The sequence below is a fragment of the Globicephala melas genome, chromosome 6, assembly GCF_963455315.2.
Source record: "Globicephala melas chromosome 6, mGloMel1.2, whole genome shotgun sequence".
In the NCBI taxonomy this organism is placed as follows: domain Eukaryota; kingdom Metazoa; phylum Chordata; class Mammalia; order Artiodactyla; family Delphinidae; genus Globicephala; species Globicephala melas.
Window position 1 is genome coordinate 80,271,430 of NC_083319.1, and position 23,213 is coordinate 80,294,642.

At 40.5% G+C, this 23,213-nt stretch overlaps 1 protein-coding gene across 2 annotated transcripts; it reads right to left on the minus strand.

Moving 5' to 3' along the window:
* Positions 1-310: 310 nt before the first annotated feature.
* SMU1 (SMU1 DNA replication regulator and spliceosomal factor) lies at positions 311-20,955 on the minus strand. Of its 2 annotated transcripts, XM_030832678.2 has the most exons (12): positions 20,818-20,955; positions 17,538-17,748; positions 15,813-15,965; positions 14,654-14,764; positions 11,471-11,599; positions 9,645-9,764; positions 8,081-8,197; positions 7,323-7,450; positions 6,406-6,532; positions 3,912-4,079; positions 2,129-2,281; positions 311-828 (listed from the first exon to the last, which is right to left on the minus strand). In XM_030832678.2, the coding sequence occupies exons 1-12, from the start codon at positions 20,841-20,843 to the stop codon at positions 730-732; spliced, it is 1,542 nt and encodes a 513-aa protein (XP_030688538.1). In that variant the 5' UTR covers positions 20,844-20,955; the 3' UTR covers positions 311-729. The 2 variants fall into 2 exon arrangements, with proteins under 2 accessions (XP_030688538.1, XP_030688540.1); XM_030832680.2 differs by lacking the exon at positions 17,538-17,748 and having other exon boundaries at positions 20,818-20,934.
* Between the last annotated feature and the right edge of the window lie 2,258 nt (positions 20,956-23,213).

Below are 23,213 nucleotides of genomic sequence, written 5' to 3' on the forward strand. Positions count from 1 at the left end.
ACCCACATGCATTTCCAAATATGCCAAAACTGAATTCTCATATAATGTATCCTGCAACTAGTTCTATCCATTAAATGAAGACGATATTCCCTGGAAAAGTCACTGCTAAGAAGAATGAATGCCTGGGGGAGGGCAGTGAAATGAGAGATCCTGTGACACCTGACTTTACATTCAGTCTGTCCTACCCAGGAACTGACTTCCGGCTGTACTTAAGATTCAGGAATAATAATGTAGTGTCCCACCCTCTTCATCTGATTCTAAGTAAATATGTTAACTAGATGAGCACTTATTTACATTTAAAAACAAAGCCTCCAGAAAGGTGTAAAGTTTATTAACATCTTTTAAAAAAAAAGATGGGACAGTAAACAGCTACTGAATTTGGGATAGTTCCTTATTTACAAGTTTTACTGCAGGAGGCCCGTTTTAATCAGCATTTCACATAATCAAAGGAGTACAGTTTTTCCCTAGAAATATCAGTATTTCACTCTCCAGGTAAAAGACTATTGAAAACATTGAGTGACTGCCCCAGTTAGAAACGGATAAGCGAATACCTTGAAAATATATAAAAAAGAGTAACTGCTACTTAAACATGAATTTTCACAAAATTATTCTTGTGCCTAATTCAGACAATTTACTTAGAAAAGCTGGCCTAAAAAAAAAAAAGCAACACATGAATATGTCTTCATTTTAAGTACATGCTCTCAAGCTAGTTTAAAAAGAAAAGTTGAATTAGGGTTTCCAGAGTTTTAGGAGTCCATCTTCACTGTAAGTAGCAATCAGGTTCTGATGAGGGTGATGTGCGATACCAATCACATCCTTCTCATGAACCTGGAATAGGTAAAGCACAGGATTAGGGTATACAGGTCTCCAACAAATCACTCTGAAGAAGCTTCCAGAGCTGAGTGGGAGGGAAGAAGAGTGAAGCTCCTACTTCTCACCAAAGGAATCAAGCCCAAGGCAGCCTCAGAGAGTGCTAACCAAACACACAAACCAAAAACTCAAACGAGGCTATCACATGGCTGATGACATTTTCTGTACTTTTCTTCATAATGTATAAATAACACTTTGAGCCAAACCACTCCTGCACTACAGTGGGTCCTAGTCATCATCACCATTTTATAAATATTAAGCCAAGACAGTGGCTGAGACCAAACAATTCCTTCAGCTCAGTGAACTTACTAGTATTTTCCTCAACTAGAGGACACCTTCCACCTCATCTTGTTTTGTTCACATCTTGGATCTATACTGGAGGCTTCACAAGGCAGACGTGCCAACAGTTCACTCAAGAACAGTTTGAGATGAGGTTATTCTCTAACAGAGCTATGTGTATAATTTTTTATACATTCACCAGACCATTTCTTTTTCCTCGACTGCAGACGACTTCATTTTCCCTGCCCAACCACCCCTCTGCATTTGGGCTGTGGGCGGCATGTGACTAATTCTAATCAAAAAAGAATGACAAAGTAATATAAACAAACCACTTCCAGATGTGGGTCTTTAAAACATCCAGTATACCCCTTCAACTATCTTTTCTCCTTCTAAGATCTCAGGGGCCACATATTCCAAATGGCACAGCTAAAAGACAGGAGGACGATGCAATTTATATCACACTGTGACATAGTAAGAAACTTTCACTGTGTTAGACCACTGACATTTAAAGATTGTTTGTTACAGCAGCTAGCATTAATTATTCCTTGTTACTGATTGAGCCCTCTTACAACACAAAGCTGCTTAAAAAACATAATCTGATAGGATAATATACAAGTAACTTGCCTTTGAAAGGACACGGAGAGGACTAGCTATATCTGCCACTCTCCAATCGCCCTGGATAAGGTCTAACCAATCTAGCTGGCTAGACAGGCGTGTTCCCTTCCTCCTTCTCTGCTTTATGTACACCCATCCTATCCACGTGAAGCTGAAGGCTCACTATAAAGGATGACTTTTCCTGATACAGGAGTTAATTCCATACAATTACTTATGGGCCTTTTTTTTATTTAGTGATAACATTTTTACATTTTTTTATACCAAGGTTCACACAGATAGCAGTCTGGAAAAGGTTTACTTCAGAGTTCAGAGAGACATAAGCATTAACAATTTCTGTAGATGGCCGTAAGTCAGTAATACTTACTGTCAAAGTTCTCTCCAGTTTGCCAGTGACTGTGCTGAAACAGTAGAGCACAAAGTCCTCCCCTACACAGTAGATCCATTCACCACGGGGAGAGAGGGCACAGCAAACAAAGTCACCACCTTCTCTCTTACCAGAGCTGAAGCTTCTGACAATCTAGATCATTAACACAGCCCAAGGTAAAAATAAAACACCTGGATTAGCAACAGTTCTACTGCAGCAGTTTAAACTGACATCTTTATGTTATTTTGTACTTTGGTTTACTGTCATTTATAATTAGGTTACCAGTTCCATTCACCATGTCCTGAAATATTCAAAGGATAAGCTATCCTAAGTCAGTGGCAGACAGACATTTACAATTCACTTGTCCCAAGTCACCAATCCTACTCTTTAGTCTACTGAGCCATTTTACCCAGAAGCAAATTCGTTAGCATACAGTTTCCTAAATCAACATACTACTGGTTCTCAGTGCTCTGTGGACCCATGCTCCCCAGTTTCCTCTTTCTAACAGAATGAGATGCCCTCTCCATTCATGATGGAACTGTCTCCAAGACCCTGCTTGCTCTATTTTACATACCATTAAGATCACCATAAATCAATGGAGAGAAACCAATCTCAAAAGGTTAAAAGGCTACATATTGTATGATTCCATTTAATTACTATTCTCAAAATGAAAAACTGTAATAATGGAAAACAGATTAGTGGCTGCCAGGGGCTAGAGCTGTGGGGGAAGGGTTTAACTATAAAAGTGTAGCACAAGGGAGTTTCTTTGGGAGTGATGAAACAGTTCTGTATCTTAATCGTGGTGGTTACATAAATCAACACGAGATGAAATTTCACAGAACTATTCATGTCCCACCTCAAAATGAATGCATGTAAAGACGTAAAATCTAAATAAGGTTTGTATGTGAGCTAACAGTGTTGTACTGATGTCAATTTCCTGGTTTTGACAACTGTACAATGTTTATGTAAGATGTTATCATTGGGGGATGCAGGTCAAGGGTGTACAAGAACTTTTTTTAAGTTTTTAAAAAGCCAAGCAGAAAACTAGGAAGTGGGCAACTATGGCTATTATGCAGTGTCCCAACAGGTACTGCAGACCAGCCATCTCAACCATAGGTTTGTCACTACCAATTTATCATTTATAGGGACTCAAGCAATGGAGAGAGAGTTCCATACACCAGCCCCTGCGTCTTCTCCATGCTCAGCAGGATCCCCAAGTGCCCAGCCCAACATTTCAGTAGCATCACAACACATTCCCAGGGCTTGAGACCTCAACCTTGATACTCCTAATGTCCCTGGTGCTATAAAAGTGAGGTTCCTTGGGAACCAGCAGGTGTTCTGATTATAAATACACATCATAAAGACACTGTTGCCCTTCTCCTATTCGAGTTCCACCTTAGATCACATAGTAGCTAGCAGATGTCCCAAGCTGGTAATCCATACACTGTATCTCCCTCACTCACACAGGGATTGTTATATCAAAATCTTCAGTGAGGTTCTGCAGGAGGCTTAAAGACAGATCAGGGTCTCATTTATCCAAAGGATGCAAAAGAGAACAGTATACAAACATCCTGGGGAAAGTAGATTAACTACTGAGGTGCCAAAAAGATGTTTTGTAGACATAGAATTTAAAATATTAAATATGTGTCTGAAAAACAAATATAGTGTATATGGTTTTCCAAGTGGTGAACCCATATTTGGTTACTGAAAGTGCCAGGACCAAGACACGCTGATTTGGGAACAGCCCACAGGGCTTGAGCAAAGGCACTTTCTGAGCACTCACCTGTCCCTGCATGTTCATGATGACCACTGTGTTTGATCTGTTGCAAACCACAAAGTGCTCTGGGTTTTTAGGAAGCAGTATCACACTGTTGACAGTGATGTCTGTCCCTGCAGTGCTGCCCAAGGATTTAAAGGTATTTGAACATTCTGTGGTCTTCATGTTCCAGATCTACAACACAAAAATATAAGGCATAAACATTTGGGGGGCAGAGGAGGAAGGTTAACAATTTCTAATGTTTTGCAGTTGAAAATTATATTACTAAAAAAGAAAAAAATTGACTCAGAAAAAAAAGCTTCTTACAGTCCAAATACCTAGCACTGCCATATACATAAGAGCTCCCCATTTGCTGATTAACTGGTATAAACAAAATAAAAATCAGAAAGTGAAATAATAAAACCCTTTTAAAACTTATGATCTTTTCCCACAAAATTTTCCTTGGCTGACAAGCTACCTATCTTTAATATCAGCTATGTGTCAACACTGCTACTGTCATAAACAACCAGAAAGCTACCCTTCTCTGGACACCAAAATGAAATGAGGGTTTTTTAGATTTACATGCTCAGGACCCTGAGATTCAGACTTGGTAGGTCTGGAGTGGGATGTAGGTTTGTGCAATTTTTTTAATCTTTTTTTGTTTTTAATTAATTAATTATGTGGCTGCGTTGGGTCTTCGTTGCTGTGCGCGGGCTTTCTCTAGTTGTGAGCAGGGGCTGCTCTTCATCGCGGTGTGATTGCAGTGGCTTATTGCAGTGGCTTCTCTTGTTGCAGAGCACGGGCTCTAGGCATGCAGGCTTCAGTAGCTGCGGCAGGCGGACCCTAGTGCACACGGGCTTCAGTAGTTGTGGTGTGAGAGTTCAGTAGTTGTGGCTCGTGGACTCTAGAGCGAGGATGTGGGATCTTCCCGGACCAAGGATCGAACCCATGTCTCCTGCATCGTCAGGTGGATTCTTAACCACTGCACCACCAGGGAAGTCCCTGTGCATTTTTTAAAAGCTCTGCAAGTGATTCTCAGCTTGTACTGAGAACCACTGCAGAAGTCACAATGTTAACAGACACACATGAGGATCCATGAAGCGGAAGCTACTCTTGGCCACTTGTGTGACCTCTCCCAGTCCAACATTTCTTCTGCTAATAGTTCTCCACCCTAATGCTTTTCACCTGGCCCTTCTGAGCTACTATGAACTGAAGTGGTTAAATCAGACATCACAGTTATTAAAATCTGAAATGTGCTTAGAGAAGGGATGGACCAACTATTGCCTGGCATCGTCTGGACAGCACTCACTTCATGAGGTATAAAAACTTTAAAGGCATGGACTATGTTGTGTTTCTTCTGTGCCTTCAAAGGAACCCAGCACAAAACAGATGTTGAATGAATACCTATAGAGAGGAGGAAATAGTTGCCCCACTAGTTGTCCCAGTATTTATTTTCTTAATAAATACTGTATCATCTACCCCAATCTCCTCTCCAAAGCCCAGCAGCCTAGAAAAGAAATGAACATTTCAGGGATCAAGAGTTCTAAGACTTCTAGAGTTTTCTGTCCAAAAGGTCAGTGAGATGCTTTACCCCACTTATTGCAGAACTAAACGAAAAGACCACAAAACAAAGAGACCTACACAAGCCACCTCCCAATGGTATTTTTACAAGTTGTGAGGCCCATATATTGATACATAGCACAAAGAGGGCAAACCGCATGACTAAAGCACTAAGAGCTCTGTGTATTTCGCCACCTATCCTGAGGAAGAGTACATCTCCTACCTTCAGGTTTCTGGTTCAATTCCCAAGCCAGAAGAAGCCACTGCAGAAGGTGGTCTGACTGTTAGGGATTTGTGTTAGAATGTTTAGGTCTTCTGCCACGTAACACTCACTTACATAAGGCAATTTAAAAGCAGATCTAGAATGTAAATGGAGTGTCTCAAAGATCTCTAGCGATTTTCTATTTGGATTTCCCATCTTTTATAGGAAATGAGGCCCTCTGTTGAAATAACTAAATCTCTTAAGGTACCGAAGAGCCACTACTTTCAGATGAGAGCTGAAGGCAATAAGTAAGTATCTGAGAGGACTTGGTTCTACTCTATGCCCCTCCTGCTCCTCTTTAAATGCTATTAGAAAGGCCCCAATGTGGAGGCTCGGGGTGGGATGAGGCTGGCCTATTTATTTAGCCACTGAGCTCTTCGTGAACTTGTTGCGGTGGACCGTACCTATGGCAAGATAGAATTTCACCACTGTAAATGGGGGTGGACTTAAGTTTAGAACTCCACACCTTTCCTCTTTTCCTACACATGATTGTGTCTGTAGGTTTGAGATTTGAGGTCCCTAGGCCAATAAGAATTACCACAAAATATTACTACTGTCACAGACTCACCTCAATTATGGCTAAAATACTTAGTAAAGAGGTTTAACCACCACAATTATCACCATTATCACCACTGAAAACTCCTCAAAGGGCAAAAGTGGAACAGACACCCCAAAACAAACCAGTAGCAAATACTTAACCTTCACAGTGCCATCAGAGGATGCACTAATAATATAATGCCCATCCTGTGTAAATGTTGCTTCATTAACGAAGGAGGAATGGCCACGAAATTCCTTCAGGGTTTTTCCAGATTTTAAACCATGAATTCTATCACAAATAAAAGCAAATGAAAAGAACAATTAATATTCTGTATATTATGGTTGGGACCAACTGTTGAAAGGATTTTAGATGAATTATAGAAGCTCATGTTAAAATATTAAATGAAGAATGAGGGCTATGCAATTATGTATGCAGTATTATTTTCATTATGTCAAACAATCAAACAAAACCACAACAAAAGCTTTGCACAGAGACTGGAAGAAAATATGCCAATAATACCACAAGCTTCTGTTCAGCAACGAATTTCTAGGTCTCTGCCGGGTCCCAGGAATCTGTATTTGTCACATGTCCTCTAAGGTGACTCTGAGGCAGGTGGGTCCATAGACCACACTTTGAGAAATATGAAGTACTGCTATAATCCCTTTCTAATCTCTCTTCTAGGTAAAGACCCAAATGGACAACACAATAGCACTGTGTCAGCTGTACTTTGGGGAAATAAGGTCTCACATACCCTCACTCTCCATATAAAAGCATCCTGGTGAAAACATAAGGAATCACTAGTACCTCCCTGTAAGGCTTCACCATATTAAACCCAAGTGAGGGCAGTTTGGGGATTCTTTTTTTTTTTTTTTTTTTTTGCAGTATGCGGGCCTCTCACTGTTGTGGCCTCAAGCACAGGCTCCGGACACGCAGGCTCAGAGGCCATGGCTCACGGGCCCAGGCGCTCTGTGGCATATGGGATCTTCCTGGACCAGGGCACGAACCCGTGTCCCCTGCATCGGCAGGCGGACTCTCAACCACTGAGCCACCAGGGAAGCCCCTGGGGATTCTTACTTACCTAATTGTCTGGTCAAATGAGGCACTAAGGATCTGACTGCTATCCTTAGAAAAGCTTAGACAGGTGACACCTTTACTGTGTGCTCTTTCAAATCTCCTTAAACACTGTCCACTCTGAATCTTCCATACCTTTATTAAAAAAAAAAGAATAGTGAAAACCTGTAAATACTGTCCCACTCTACTCTGCAGAGCCAAGCAAGATGCAGTGCTCACTAATATGCTAAAAACAGCATTAAAAATGCATGCTAATAGCTGAATATGATATGTCTGGTTCACACAGTACAATGATAACTTGAATCCTTTGAAACTTAAACCTCTTTCCTTTTAAATTATTAAAACAAAAATTCAGACTCTAAGTTCCCTTAGCAGAGACCATTTCTGTATTTTATCTAGCCCAGGGGATTTTAACAGCAATTAAATACAAGCCACAGCTAATCAACTGCTAATCACCTGCAGACCACCCCATCCCCTAAGCACAACACACCATAAGGTGAGCCACAGTGGCACAGCAGAAAGGGCACAAGCAGATCTGGACTGAAGTCCCAGATCTGTCACTTACCAACTGTGTGACCTTAAATTATTGGACCTCCCTAGGCAGAGTTATTATTAGGATTAAACAAGAAAAACTAAAGTCACTGGCATAAAGCTGATGCTCCATAAAGAGTAGCTGTTATTAAGCAAAAAACCTATGTAGGACACTAACTCATTACAGAACTCTCAAAATGTCTACATACAAGAGTTCATGCCACTAATTCATACCTTGATTTTTCCATCTTGGGCACCAGTTGCTAACATTTCTGTATCTCTGCTGAAGCACATGCAGAGGACAGCATCATCCATCATCATAAAGTTATCCTGGGCCTGGTACTTAAGATCCTAAAGGAAACAATGATAAGCAGTTATCAAAATAACATAAAAACACCAGTTACCCCAGGTCTCTGCAAACTCACTAAAAGCAGGATAATTGGACTATGCCAACTCTAAATCTGCAAAGCAAATAGTGTCATGCACACTATTCTGATGAACAACTGATAATACTGGGAATAACATTTTTACACAATTCAAGTAACTATTATAAAAAATGCAAACATACTAGCCTACATCTTTTGCTTATGATCCTTTCTAAGCAAAATTTCCCTACAGTACATATTGTACATCTTTAATAAATCTGAATTTATTTGTTTTTAGGGTATGACATGAGAAATTAATGTTTTGTCCATACTGTCAGCTACCTTTCCTAAAACCATGTATTGATTAATCCATTTATTTGTTATTTTTCTTTTATCATCTATTACTGTTCATATTGAACTACATATATATATATATATATTTTTACATCTTTATTGGAGTATAATTGCTTTACAATGGTGGGTTAGTTTCTGCTGAAATATATTTTTTCTAAAGTATAGAAAGAGACTGCTTCATGGTTAAAAAAAAAAGGTAAATTATAAAGAAATATACAATGTAGAAAGTGAAAGTCACTCATAAATCCACTAAGCATGGAGTGGAATTTAGTACTCTATGATCAAGATTACATTTTAAATCAGGGGTTAGTCAACAAGTAGCTATTTGGGAAAAAGTTAAGTTGGGTCTACACCAATTTTAGCACCCTAAACAAATGCCAGATGGATCAAAAATTAAACATAAAAAGAAACATAATGAAGGAAGTCCAAAGGTACAAACTTCCAGCTGTAAAATAAGTGCCATGGGGATGTAATGTACAGCATGGTGACTACAGTTAGTAATACTGTATGTATATTTGAAAGTTGCTAAAAGAGTAGATCTTAAAAGTTCTCATCACAAGAAAAAAAAAAAGCTTCTAACTATGTGTGATGATGGATGTTAACTAGACTTACTGTGGTGATCATTTTGCAATATACACAAATATTGAATCAGAAGCAATCCAAAAGAGAAATGGGCAAAGGACATGAAAAGACTTCACAGAATAGGAAATACTGGTGGCTTTTCACATATAAAAAGATATTCCACTTCATTCAGAATGAAACACAATTAGTCCTACAATAAGGTTAGAGTGGAAACAATAAGCAACTGCTTACATATACACATAGAATATTCCAGAAAAGTTACATAAGAAACTGGTAACCCTGAGTGGACCAAGGAAGGAAGGGAACTGACTGGCTGAGGGACAAGGTGGGGAACAAGACTCTTTACTGAATAACAGTTCTATTTTATAAAATGTTTTATCAGATTTACATATTACCCATTCAAAAAGTAAATTTAAATTGCAAAACTAACAGATAATTTAAAAACAGTAACAGATAATTCTCCCACTAGAAAAATTAATGTATTTAAAATACTTTACCTTCCTGATTTTTCCAGTCGTAAAATTCCATACTTCAATGAATCCATCAACAGACCCAGTAACCAGATACTGACCATCTGGAGAAAATCGAGCACACTCCACATGTGATTTCTGACCAAACTGTTTCAAATGAAACAATGAAACAGATGCATTTTTATGTAGTGGCCTTAAAACAATTCCCATTTTAAACTTTTGAGAGCTCTGTCCTAGCATAAAGCCATAGCTAGCCTGTATCATGGAGTTTGGGAGGGGTGTTTCTGTACCCAGACACCAAGAGATGCTAGATATATTTTCTCCAAACAGTTTAGCGTCTAGGCTCTCCACTGAAACTAGTTTTTGTTCTTGTTTTTGTTGTTTCTTTTTTTTAAATGAAGTTGGTATTTCCAAAGAAAAGCAAAAAAACTATTTTAGCAAGGGACTTAGAACAAATAATCCTGTTAACTCAAGCAATAAAGTTTTACCAGAATCAGCCACTGTTGGCATGACTTTCACACTCAACTAAATATGGCATATGTTCCTATTTTTTTTTCATCTGGGGGAAAAAATTCTTTTTTCAAAATAAATGGCTATTTTCCTCCACTATTTTTTAAACAAATTTTCTATCACTGCTTCTTTTCATGACCTTCATTTAATCAAGTGATAATGTATGGCTGACTAACTCTAGGAGAACTGATTAGAGCTGACAGATTGTTTGCCTGGGAAATGTATCCTGAGCATTTACCAGCAAAGATGCTTCCATTAACAGATAAAAACTACAGAACGTTAGACAGATGGGAACAGAGAAAAGCTCTATTATGAGTTTCATTTTAAATGCCAAAAAAGGAAGTGTTTATAACAGAAAATCTTAGTCCAGCAGGATAATTATAATGGATTTCTATTTGTCGCAAGGTTTTAACCAGGGTAAATAAAAGTGCTGCCCCAAAATACCTTTACATGCAAATCAAAACATATAATCCAGAAAAGACAAATTCAAAACACTAAGCCAAAGTCAAAGATTTGAGGAATATGAATTATTTTTAAATCTATAAATTCAATCAGAGCACAAACCCAGAAAGAAACTAATAAAAAGGAGATGCTAGGGCTTCCCTGGTGGCGCAGTGGTTGAGAGTCTGCCTGCCAATGCAGGGGACACGGGTTCATGCCCCGGTCCAGGAAGATCTCACATGCCGCGGAACGGCTGGGCCCGTGAGACATGGCCACTTAGCCTGCGCGTCCGGAGCCTGTGCTCCGCAACGGGAGAGGCGACAACAGTGAGAGGCCTGCATACCGCAAAAAAAAAAAAAAGGAGATGCTAAAGTAGCAAATATGGTTGTAATTCTGAGGACTGCAACAATTATTTCATTATGCTTTTTCTTAGAAAAGTCAAAAAACAAAACAAAAAACACCAAGAACCAGCCATCAAGGTGATAAAATTATTTTCCTCAAACACCACTCAAGCCCACTTTACAATCCATGCCTGGTACTTTGCCTAACATGTAGCAAGCAAAAACACAAATGTTGAACAGGACAAATTTCATGGTTCTTAGTCCCAGGCTTAACCAAAGAGCTAAGCAGTCTTCCAAATGCAGGATTCCTTGGAGGAAGTCCAAGGGCAGATGATGGGCCAGATGTCCAATGTATGTCCACTCGGTAATACAGTTGAGGTGTGCCACTGCCTGGCTGCAGGGAGACCTCAGTGATCACCGGCAGCAACCATGAACGTTGTCAGAGCTGGAGAATGAGTTCTGCTCCCCAACCCAAGCTCCTGGCACAGGGCCTGGCTAAGCAAGCATACACTGAGTCCCCAACAAATGATTACCGACTGGCTGAGTGTCCAAGGATCCTACCTTAATATGCCTGCTCAGCTGCGTAGGAAACTTTTCTTCTTCCACATCTTTGACAGCTGCTTTGCCTCGGAACAAATCTATGGTCATACCAGGAGGAAGCAATCCCTGGTGCTGCTGCCACTTCAGTGCCTATGAGAAAAGAAATCCACTTGGGTGCTTTTAAGATCTGGTCCTGATTGTTCAGACAAAGCCTGAAACTGTGAGCCATCCAGACCCAACCATCTTTGGCCATCCAAACACAACATAAGCTCGGCTATTCTGTGTCCTAGGAACACAGGCTGATCTCAGGGTAGAAGGGGACTCTGAGAGCCAACAGGGCCATGTTTTTACACCTATTTTCTTATAGGTGTCTCTTATTATAAATAAAATTTGAAAAACAGAAATCTCCCATAGTTCCAACAACCAAACACAGCTACTGTTAGCATTTCATATGTTACCTTGTAGTATTTTTCCCCTGACATATATATTTAATTTATATAGCTGTAATTATACCATATGTAAAATTTTATATTGTTTTCACCTATCATTAGATCATGCTATGACATGACTAACATTTCAATGGCTGTACAATATATCCTATGTAGTAGATGTTTCACAGTTTATTTAATATATTAATGGACATTTATACTGCTTCTAATTTTTGCACTCATCTAAATAATGCTGCAGTGAACACCTTTGGACATAAGGCTTTTTCCATTATGAGCATATTCCCCACTTGCAATAGGTTCCTAGAAGAGGACTTACTGAATCAAGAAAAGAACACAAATGGTTAAGGCTCTTTATATACACTGCCAAAGTGTTTTCCCCAAAAGACACAACTTCAATAGCATTCACGACTGCATTATGGGGAGTAGAAAAACCATGGACTTTGAAGACAAATGGTCCTAGTTTGTCAACTATGCTATTCTGACTCCCAATTTCACCAACTAAATTCAGGGGAAAAGCCTAATTCCTAGAGCTGATGAAAGGATAAAATAAAATAATATATGTAAAGTCTATAACACAGGGACATGATCAATGTTGATTCCTTTTTCCCTTTACTATAGCAAGAAAACAATAATTTTGGATGTCATTTAAAAACTCTAATGAGTGGAAAGTTACGCCCTACTTTAGTCAATTCTCTGATTAGAGTTTGAGCTTTTCTGCATGTTTATTAACTACATATATTTCTTCTGTTAGCTGTTTATTCATGTTCTTTGCTCACTCATCTATTGTGGTCTTACTATTTTTCTTATCAATTTGTGAGCTTTTAATGTGATCAAGACATTGTATTTGTTGTTTATGTTCGCCAAAAAGAATTTTTTTCCCAATCTACCCATTTTTTTTATTATAGCTTTAAAGCTTTCTTTTTATCTTAAGTTAAACTCTCAAGTAATGAAATTTGTTGACCTTTACCTTGGTGTTTACTCCCTACTCACAGGAAATCCTTCTCTATCAAGAGGTTTGATACATTATATCACCACCTAAGTTTTTCTATATTCTTAAGATACATAACTTTCACTCTATCTGAAATTATGCTTATAAAATATGAGAGAAGGCTCTAATCTGACATTTCTCCCCCATTCTAAAGTAGGTGCCCCAACACCATACACTTAATAATTCCTCCCTGTTCCTAGGTTCTGTGACATTCCCATTAACATCTATTGAATTCTTATAAATAACAGGATCAATTTCTTGCACTGCTGTTGCACTGGATGCCAAGTACCAAAATGATTCAAACTATAAACCTGTTAAAAGCTTCACTACTTCTAGGGCTACTGTGCTTTCAACATTCTTCCTTTCCAAAATTTCTTTGATGAATATACTTCCAAGTTTATTTTTTCAAGTGAACACTAGAATTCTTCTGTGAAACAGTTCTAATCCTATTGTGATCTTTATTATAAACTGCCTTAAATCTAAGAAGAACTGGCATCAACATCAGTCTTATCCAGGAAAATCAATGTTTCACCATCTACTCAAATCTTCTTTCATTTCTCTTGAAAGCTTTGAAAGGCTTTTGCTTTTTTAAAAAGTGGAAATAAATCATGTATTACCCACAAAAGTTAATGCTAGAATTCTTACATTGTATGCTGTTGCTATAAACAAAAGCTCTTTTTTTCACTGAATATTCGAACTGGCCAGTGCTGATATGTAGAAATATAATCAACTTTTGTATATTTTGTATCTCACAACTTTACCAAACTTTTAAATTAATTCTATGATTGTTTAAATATTTAATGTTTATAAATACTATTAATTTTGTTTATTTCTTTCCAAAATTCATATGTTGCTTATTTTTCATATTTTACTTTAATGGCTGGAGAACTTGACCTGTCTCCAATCAACAGGTATTCTCTACAGGCTCTTTACCCTTAGTCTACAGCAACTTCAAATCACTCCCAACTTTAAAAGGAAAAAACAAAAACGAAAACCCCTCTCTACATCACCCCTATCTCCTTCCTTTAACAACCAAGAAAGGAACAACTTGAGAGATGAAAAGGGAAGCCAAGAAGAAAAGGGTTAGAAAAACCAAGAGTGGAGTTTCATGAAGACGAGTGGTTATCATGGTTGAGAGCAACCAAGAGCATGGGGAAGATGAGGTCAGAAAGGAGTCTGTACTCTAGGTCGCATTAAAATTGGAACGACAATGCTAGTAATACTACTACTAAAAAAAAAAAAAAAAAAAAAGAAAAGAAAAGAAAAAAGAAACACCGCCAGCAGCTACCAGTTACTGTGTGTTTACAAGGTGCCAGGCAAAATATAATTGTTTTAAGTACATTTTATCTCATTTAATCCTTACTACAACACCAAGATGAGTAACTGGGATCAAAAAAGTTAGGTAATATGCCCAACACCGCATAGCTGGTAAGTGAGAGAGCTCAGATTCTAACTATGGTAAACATTTGTTCCAATTTGTTTCAGACAGTGTTCTAGCACGATGATCAACAATGCCCTCAAGATTGGATGATAAATTCTATTGTCACCCTAATTCTGTCTCTAGAGTGTATGCCCTTAACCACTAATCTATACTGCCACTCCCAGGAAAGATGAATGTGGCATGGCACAGCTGTTGGTACAAGCAGCTCTACAGGTATTTCCCAGTTCTTAGGATGTCTGATTTCTTTAGCTCATACATAGACTTTATATGGTACAGGAAACACTACAGGAGTTCAGAGTCATTTCAGTTCCACAGACTGTAATTACCTGACCCAGCAATGCCATGAGACGAGATGGAGGCACCACGCTGACTTCCCCAGCTAAGGCCTGGGCAATCGCTGCTCTTCTCTTCTCTTTGCTACTTCCATCGGGGTATGCCTGAAAAAGGAGCGGCAGTAGCATCATTTCCAAGAAATGGCAAAAGACATAAATGTGCTTATCTTTAAAAAAGTAACAGTAATCAAGCAGAAACATTCAAAAAGGAAAACATAAAAAGTTAAACAGAAGATTAATCAAACCATTTAGTTTTTAAAAACAACTTCTCAATTCTACCCACTTGCATTTCAAAAGTATGAGCTGAGAGAGAACTGAGGTCAGCCAATCCACACCATTATTTCTGAAAAGAGCCTAAGTAAACTATGTCAAAGCCAGAGTTGTTTTTCCAATTTTTGAAAAATCTGCAGAGCCAAGGATTCTTTTATATTCTTTAATAATTTTGTTCAGTCAAATGACTCCCAGCCCAGAAGTTCTTCACCACCTCTAACTTAAATCCTGTCCTGGCAATCCAAACTCCTTCCTTTATCCTCACGGTTTCTGTGAGTTTACTCTAACAACTTCCCATTATCCAGTGCCTATTAAATTCTTCTTCTTCCTATTTAGACAAGCTTCTAGTAAAAGGCTGGGTGAAAAAGAATGAAACTATATATATATATATATATATATATGGTTTTGGAAGAATAAAAGAATAACAATCATCATGCTCCAGTAAGCATAATCAGCTGAGAAGCAAAAACACAAGCTTTTAAGAACTAAAAGAACCAGGACTTCCCTGGTGGTCCAGTGGTTAAGACTCTGCACTTCCAAAGGGACACAAATGCACAGTGAACATACCAGCAGTAGAGCAGCACTTCTGGGCCAGTTAAGTACGTGGGCTAATGTGGAAATGATACCAAAATAAACTGTCTACTTTTTTACTAATCAACACACAATCCTATATGATGAGGTGTCTGGGGGAGGGAAGGTCCTCAAATACTAAATTAGGTTATTCTCTTTAACATATGCAAATTTCAACCAATGTAAATAAACAAAAAAGTATCATTTTCAAAAATTAAATCAAAAATACGAAAAGTATCCAATAAAATGTTTTAAAAAGATCACATTATTGCTCAAAGTTAACAACAGTTTCTTTTCATTACCACCGTCATACCTCTCGAGGATCGAAATAAGACCTGGCCAAGAGGTTTTCCAGATGAATATACCGTTCTGGCTGTGTTTGTTTTAACATAATCATGGGATCAGTCTGTCTCAGAAGAGATCTGGCAGCACCCAATTCACGGAGCTCTATTAATTCCAAAACAACCTGTATAATTGAAAGAAAATGGCTGTCAATGCATTCGCTTATTAATTTTTCTTTTTCAGTACTATTTCTGACATAGAAATGGCCTATCAAAATGATCTCCAAATCACAAATCAGGAAATGCCCCTTCTCCTTTTCACAAGCAATTTCAGGCAGACAACTACAGTAATTATAAAGTAATAACTTCAGTCCTTCATTTTTATCTACCAATCTCCTCTCCTCTACCAATCTCCTCTCCTCTTAGGTCTCTTACTCAGAATGTAGATGCTAGAGAAAACTAAAGATGGAAATATCTCTATAGGCTCCAGAGAAACCTTTCTCCAATTACCAAAATTTTCTTTAGGGAATTAACTAAACTCACGTGGACTGTAAAGAAACAAACCCATTTCCCTATTTTTACTTCAAACCACATGACATTCTTATTTCCAGAAAATCCACTCTGTTCTGTTATATAATAAGTAATTTTACGATCTATGTCCTGGTTTCCTGGCACACATCTTCTAAAAACCTTGGCATTTCCCCAGTGATAGAAATATCTTTGTTATTCATAAGCCCTCTGCATCACACCTGAGTTAGTGCTAAGGAGATGGCTCAGGACAAGGGCTGGCTATCAAAAGGACCAACCATTATGATTAGAGGATTGATGCTCTGAGCCAGCCCAACCCTGCAGAGGGTCAAGGAACTAGAATTTGAATGAAAAATCTCAATGGAGCTTCCTGGTTGGTGAATACTTTAATGTGCCAGGTAAGAGACAAACCCTAACTCCCTGGGGGGAAGGCACTGGAAATTCTGGTTCAGTACCCTCCCAAACTTCACCCTATATGTCTCTTCATTCAGCTGGTACTGATCTTTCCCCTTGATAATAAAACTGCAATCATCAGTATGTCACTTTCCTGAGGTCTGTGTCATTCTAGTGAATTATCAACTCTGAGGGGGTCATGGGGACCCTCAAATTTGTAGCCAGTTGGTCAGAAGTATAGATGGCCCAAAACCCCAAAGTGTGGCTGGTGTGTGAAGTAAAGACAGTATTGTAGAGGACCGAGCCCTTAACTAGTGGGGTCTGCACTAACTCTGGGTGGTTAGTGTCAGAACTAAATTGCAGCACACTATTTGGTGTCAGAACAGTTGGTGTTAGAATAGATCATTCAATGGTCACTTAAGAAAGAATTTCAATTTGGGAAAATCTTGGCTTTTCCAAGAAGAGAAATAAAAATACAGAGTAGTTGGGCTTCCCTGGTGGCACAGTGGTTGAGAGTCCACCTGCTGATGCAGGGGACATGGGTTCGTGCCCCAGTCCGGGAAGATCCCACATGCCGCGGAGCGGCTGGGCCCATGAGCCATGGCCGCTGAGCCTGCGCATCCGGAGCCTGTGCTCCGCAACGGGAGAGGCCACAACAGTGAGAGGCCCGTGTACCGCAAAAAAAAAAAAAAAATAGAGTAGCACTCAAGCTTTGACAGTGTAAATTTTAGGGCTGTTAAAGCCCCATAATGCTTGAAGAAACGTTCATGGATGCTTTCCAGTCGGGGGCCCACAATAAACCAACATACAGGGATCAGCATCACCCCCACTCTTACCTGTTCATAGAGGTCAATGAGGGTTTTGTCTGGCAATTTCAGAGACTGTATAGCCTGTAAAACAGTGTCCCAATGGCCACTATTAATGTCAGCCACAAAACTCTCAATGCTGTCCACAGTATTCAGAGACACAGTAGTCTCTTCCTGCAAGGTGGCTAATGCCCGATGTAAACTGTTCTCCTTTAGGTACTGCATGATAAGACGGATCACACTGAAAGAAGAAAGCAAGTCATTCAGCTCATGGATCCTCACTCACCAAAGAGTTCACAAAATAAATCCCACCCCAGTTTATTTTTCTACACAACCATCCTCCTTTCACTAACTACTTTCCGTTTCTTTATCGTGTGAGTAAAACTTTCCAAAAAAATCACAGAACCTAAGCTACAAGATATCATCCGGTCCTACTTCCAACTCAGAAATAGGAGAACTGGGGTTCAGCGAAGGGAAATAATTTGCTCAATGTCTCACAGTCAGCTAGAAAGCAAGTTAGTACCAAGAAGACTCTCTTACTTCCAAGGTCAGAGATCTTTTTATTATGCCAAGTTTCGTATTAATTCATATGATTACACTGTTGCACACTATAGTAAAATACTTTAAACCAAGTCTAGTCACTGACACAAAATAAATGATTGGATGATTTGGTCCATTTTTCAAATGACAACAAACAATATGAATTGAGACCTTCTTAAAAGGGATTTGTTGAACACAAATAAGTAGAGCTATACTGTATGTAAAAGCAAAACAAAGCTATGTGTCCTCACTTGCAAAAATAACACCTACCCACTGCCTTTATTACCAAATGTTCAAGACAAGTGAAATAAAAACATGTGGATTCAGTTTCCCAAGGAAAAGAGGACCCAGACAATCTCCAAATACTCAGAGAACAAGCAACGGTTTTCAGCATGTGACACGTCATTTCGAGTTAAATATATATAATTAAAGCTTCTTTTTTTGTTGTTGTTGTTTTGTTTTCTTTGAGGTACGCGGGCCTCTCACTGTTGTGGCCTCTCCCGTTGCGGAGCACAGGCTCCAGACGCGCAGGCTCAGCGGCCATGGCTCAGGGGCCCAGCCGCTCCGCGGCATGTGGGATCCTCCTGGACCGGGGCACGAACCCGTGTCCCCTGCACCGGCAGGTGGACTCTCAACCACTGCGCCACCAGGGAAGCCCGATATAATTAAAGCTTCTTTATCTTCGGCTTAGTGTTAAGGAGTCTAGTGAAGAATGTTGTTCATATAGACAGTAAAAGTTCACTTTACAGGCTATACTACACTGTTCTTCTCTTGCCTTAAAAGTAAATATGTGGCACACAAGATATTTCTACTGGACAGCACTAGTATCAGGGGTCACACTGTCCTGGTTGGAAGGGATTTCAGACTGGAATTTAGTCAATTCTCTTTCCCAGGAGAGAAATAATAAAAAATAATAACCAATGTTTTCTATGTGTTCACTATATATCAGGTACTGTTCTAAGCATTTTGGATTCATTTACTCCTCAAAACAACCCTGTGAGGATGGCATTACTCTTACATCCATTTTACAGATGAGAATTTGACCAGGTAACAGAGATAAGTGGAAAAATGAAGATTCAAACTGGCAGCGTGGCAGGTGAACATACACCCTGGACAGGAAAGCAAACACCCTCTTCTTAAAAAGGGCTCCCTTCCTGCAGAAGGGAACTGATTACTGCTACTCACAGTAGTCTTTTCTCTCATGGCCCCTTTAAGAGATACCTGCTGTTCCAGTATCACACTGTCTTCCATAGCACGCTTCCATTTACACTCCCCAAATGAAACACCACACTTCACGCTTGGAAAGAACTCATATTTGACATAGCCAAAATCAAATTCACGTCCTTCAAACACAGTGTAATACATAAAGAGCTAAAAGCTTTGGAGATAGGCTGGGATTTGAGTCAGAGTTCTGTCACTTACTGTGACTATGGACAAGTCAGTTAACATCTCTTTGCCTGTTTCCTCATCTGTTAAGAAAAATAACTACTCTGTAGGGGTTGGTCAAAGAGTTGACTACACTGCTTATAGTGTGACTAGCATGGAAAATACTTAGTAAAAAGCAGCAATTATTGATAATGAAAACATGCAGCTGGGAGAATGGTTAGCTCCCACTTTGATTCAGGCTCAAAGCATGGAATCCTTTCCAACTCCTGCCCTGACTTAGGTGTCTTCATCGCCAGCACTCTCCATCAGCCTTCTTTGCTTTACTTTTCTCCAAAACACTTACCACCATTTGCTAAGCCTATTTTACTTACTGCTTTTGCCTGCTGTTTGCCTTCCTCAATAACAATGTACTTTCTATAAGGGCACGGATTTTTGTTTGCTTCGTTCACTACTATATTCCCAGGGTCTAATACAAGTACACAGCAGACTTCAATATTTGTTGAATGAATAAACCTCCCTTCTTCCTATGGCAGACCTTGAGGACAAGTCCTCTCTCCCTTACACTCAGGACACAAATGATACGTCTGCTGATTTAATTATTAAGTGTTGGCAAGAGCAAGGTAGAGGATGGAATCCTGGAAAAGTTCACTAAAGACCTTCAGTCACTCATTAGCCCCCCTCTCCCCCAAGTCTATCATTCTCCTGGCCCAATTTCCACATTCTGTCCCTCCTTTGGGCTACACAGAGCTCACAGACTAACCAAAATTCAGCGCCACGTGGAACTTCATAAAATAGCTAGTCGCTCATTCATTCCAAAGACAATCAGTCATTCATTCCAAAGACAATCATTGAGCCTCGACGATGTGCTAGGAACTGGGACTGTAATGAAAAGGAGCCCCTAGACGCCTACACAGGCTAGTAGGGTGGACAAACGGTGACAATACTGGATTAAGTGCTGGGCAGAAAAAAGCAGAGGGCCCTGTAAGCACAGGGGAGGAAACAAACAACACTGCTCACTGGGGGCGGGAAGAGAAAGAAGGCCGCGAGTGCGGCCCCCTTGTGCAGATTAGACCGGAGTCCAGATTGGATGGCTAATTTGCTCAGTCACAGATACCCGGAGTCGGCGAGGGCTAGAACTCAGGTCTTCCAGGCATGTCTTACCCCCAACCCCGCGCCGCCTCCCACCGGGCTTTGGGCTTCCCGTCCGCTACTTTCTTGTGGGCCCGCCTCCGAGGTAGCCAGATCCAAGAAGCTTCTTTGAGGGAAAGGAAATGCCCCTCCACTCCCCAGCCTCTCGAACGCCTCCCCCGAGCAGCTCCTACGACCCCACCCTTCGCCTGCCGGCCCCCGCAACCTCGCGAGCATCCACCACCACGGGACTCACTCCGAGGACTCGATTTCGATCGACATAGCGCTATCTTCCCTGGCGCAGGGGCCACTCCACTCTCAGGCCCAGTAGCGGACCGCACCAGCGACACCTCCGGCGGCCCCCGTACGTCACTTCCGCTCGACGTCCGACGCCCGCTCTGGAGGCGGTCTGTACGGAAGAGGGGCGTGGAGTGCGTGAGGAGCGGGGTTTTGAGAGGCGGAGCTTCGAGGGGCCGTCAAAAGTCGGAACCTGGGCGCCTGCTGCAGAGAATTTTCCGTTCTCCTCCCTAGAGGAAAAGTTGCCTTTAAAGGACTAGTTTTTTTGTTTGTTTTTTCTGCGGTGCGCGGGCTTCTCACTGTTGTGGCCTTTCTGTTGCGGAGCACAGGCTCCGGACGCGCAGGCCCAGCGGCCATGGCTCACGGGCCCAGCCGCTCCGCGGCATGTGCGATCTTCCCGGACCGGGGCACGAATCTGTGTCCCCTGCATCGGCAGGCGGACTCTCAACCACTGCGCCACCAGGGAAGCCCTAAATTTTGCTTTTTAAATTTTTAATTAGTTGACTAGATTTAAAAGTAGGGTTGATTAATACATTGGAAACCAGTGGGCCACTAGGCAACATTTGCAGGAAAATTCCTTGAGTGTTAAATAAATAAATGAAAGATTTTGAAGCCAAAACACAGTTTAATTAATCTAATTATGAAAAGTTGGGGACTCAGGATTTGCATACTCAATTCTTGGAACGAGCTAAATTACTTGTAACGTTTCCAACTAAGTATTTAGTTGAAAATGGTTTCACAGCAGTGGTACAATTACTGGAAAAACAATGAAACCAAATGCATATGTGTAAAGGGCGATTTGAGACGTCCTTTAATAGACTTTAAACCATACATTATTAAATTAGTAGAGACAAATGTAAAGATATCAATGAATTTCATAAAGATTTTTTTTAAAAATATTTTATTGCCATCCTATATAAATTTTAAAAAATATTTGCAGCACAATGATAAGAAATCTCTGCTGTGAAAATTACATATTGAAATGATTTATTTGGAGAGTTCCTATTGGCTGTCAGTCTTATCTGATGCCACCAGAGACACTGGGGACAAGTTTTGTGTTTCACCTTGTGAGCTGAACTTTGTGTTCTTGCAGCTTCAGTCCAGGTGATAAAGCAGACGGAAGAAGGAAAAGCAAGAGACTGTCATACAGGGTGAAGTAAGTCAGAAAGAGAAAAACGAATACTGTATGCTAACACACATATATGTAATCTAAAAAAAAAAAAAAAGGTAGGGGCAGGACAGGTATAAAGACGCAGACGTAGAGAATGGACTTGAGGACACAGGGAGGGGGAAGGGTAAGCTGGGACGAAGTGGGAGAGTGGCATTGACATATATACACTACCAAATGTAAAACAGATAGCTAGTGGGAAGAAAAAATACCTATAAAAAAGAAAAAGCTAGCTATCTTTTTTTTTTTTAACTTTTGGCTGTGTTGGGTCTTTGTTGCTGCGCGAGGGCTTTTACAGCGAGCAGGGGCTACTCTTCGTTGCGGTGGCTTTTCGTTGTGGTGGCTTTTCTTGTTGTGGACCACGGGCTCTAGGCACGCGGGCTCAGTAGTTGTGGCTCATGGGCTTATTTGCTCCGCAGCATGTGGGATCTTCCCAGACCAGGGCTCGAACTCACGTCCCCTGTGTTGGGAGGGGGATTCTTAACCACTGCGCCACCAGGGAAGCATGAAACAGGGAGATCAGCTCGGTGCTTTGCAACCACCTAGAGGGGTGGGATAGGGAGGGTGGGAGGGAGACACAAGGAGGGGATATGGGAATATATGTATATGTATAGCTGATTCACTTTGTTATCAAGCAGAAACTAACACACCATTGTAAAGCAATTATACTCCAATAAAGATGTTAAAAAAGAAGGAAAAGCAATAGAGCTCTCCAGGAAGGCTTGCAGCAAAGGCTCATTCCCTTTGGACTCTGGACCATGCCCCTGGGGGTGCCTCGGGACTGCCCGGAGCTTCCCTTCCTTCCACCCTCCCCCTCCCTGGTTTCCAGGATTGACAAAGAGAACTTTTGTTTCTGGCCTTGAGTCCTAGTTTAAGTGCCCTAGCAGCAACCTCAAACAGGCAGAGGGGCCAGGCGGAATAAAGCACCCTAAAGAGTTTTCCTAGAACCACAAGCTGGCAGCCCCAGCAGGCTTTCACAGCCTCCCCACCCAGTTTCTGGATGGGGATCAGAGATAATCTGGTCTTGGTCACCTAGCCAGTCAACACTGGTCTTCCAGTCCAGGGCTTCCTCAGGTTTCTCTCCTGCCTTCATCCTCCCAAAGCCAGGCACCCCCAGCAGTGTGCTAGGATGTGTGCTCACCTCAGGGTTGGTGGAGGACCAGGGAAAGACCTAGCAGGCCTTGTTT

Bases quoted from the DNA above. Each gene is read 5' to 3' on its own strand.
- SMU1 (XM_030832678.2), bottom strand. From the start codon at position 20,843: ATGTCGATCGAAATCGAGTCCTCGGA. The intron at 8,198-9,644 runs GTAAAGTATTTT...TGTTTCCTTTAG, and splicing joins CGACTGGAAAAATCAGGAAG to GATCTTAAGTACCAGGCCCA. The intron at 7,451-8,080 runs GTATGAATTAGT...TTTTTAATAAAG, and splicing joins CCCAAGATGGAAAAATCAAG to GTATGGAAGATTCAGAGTGG.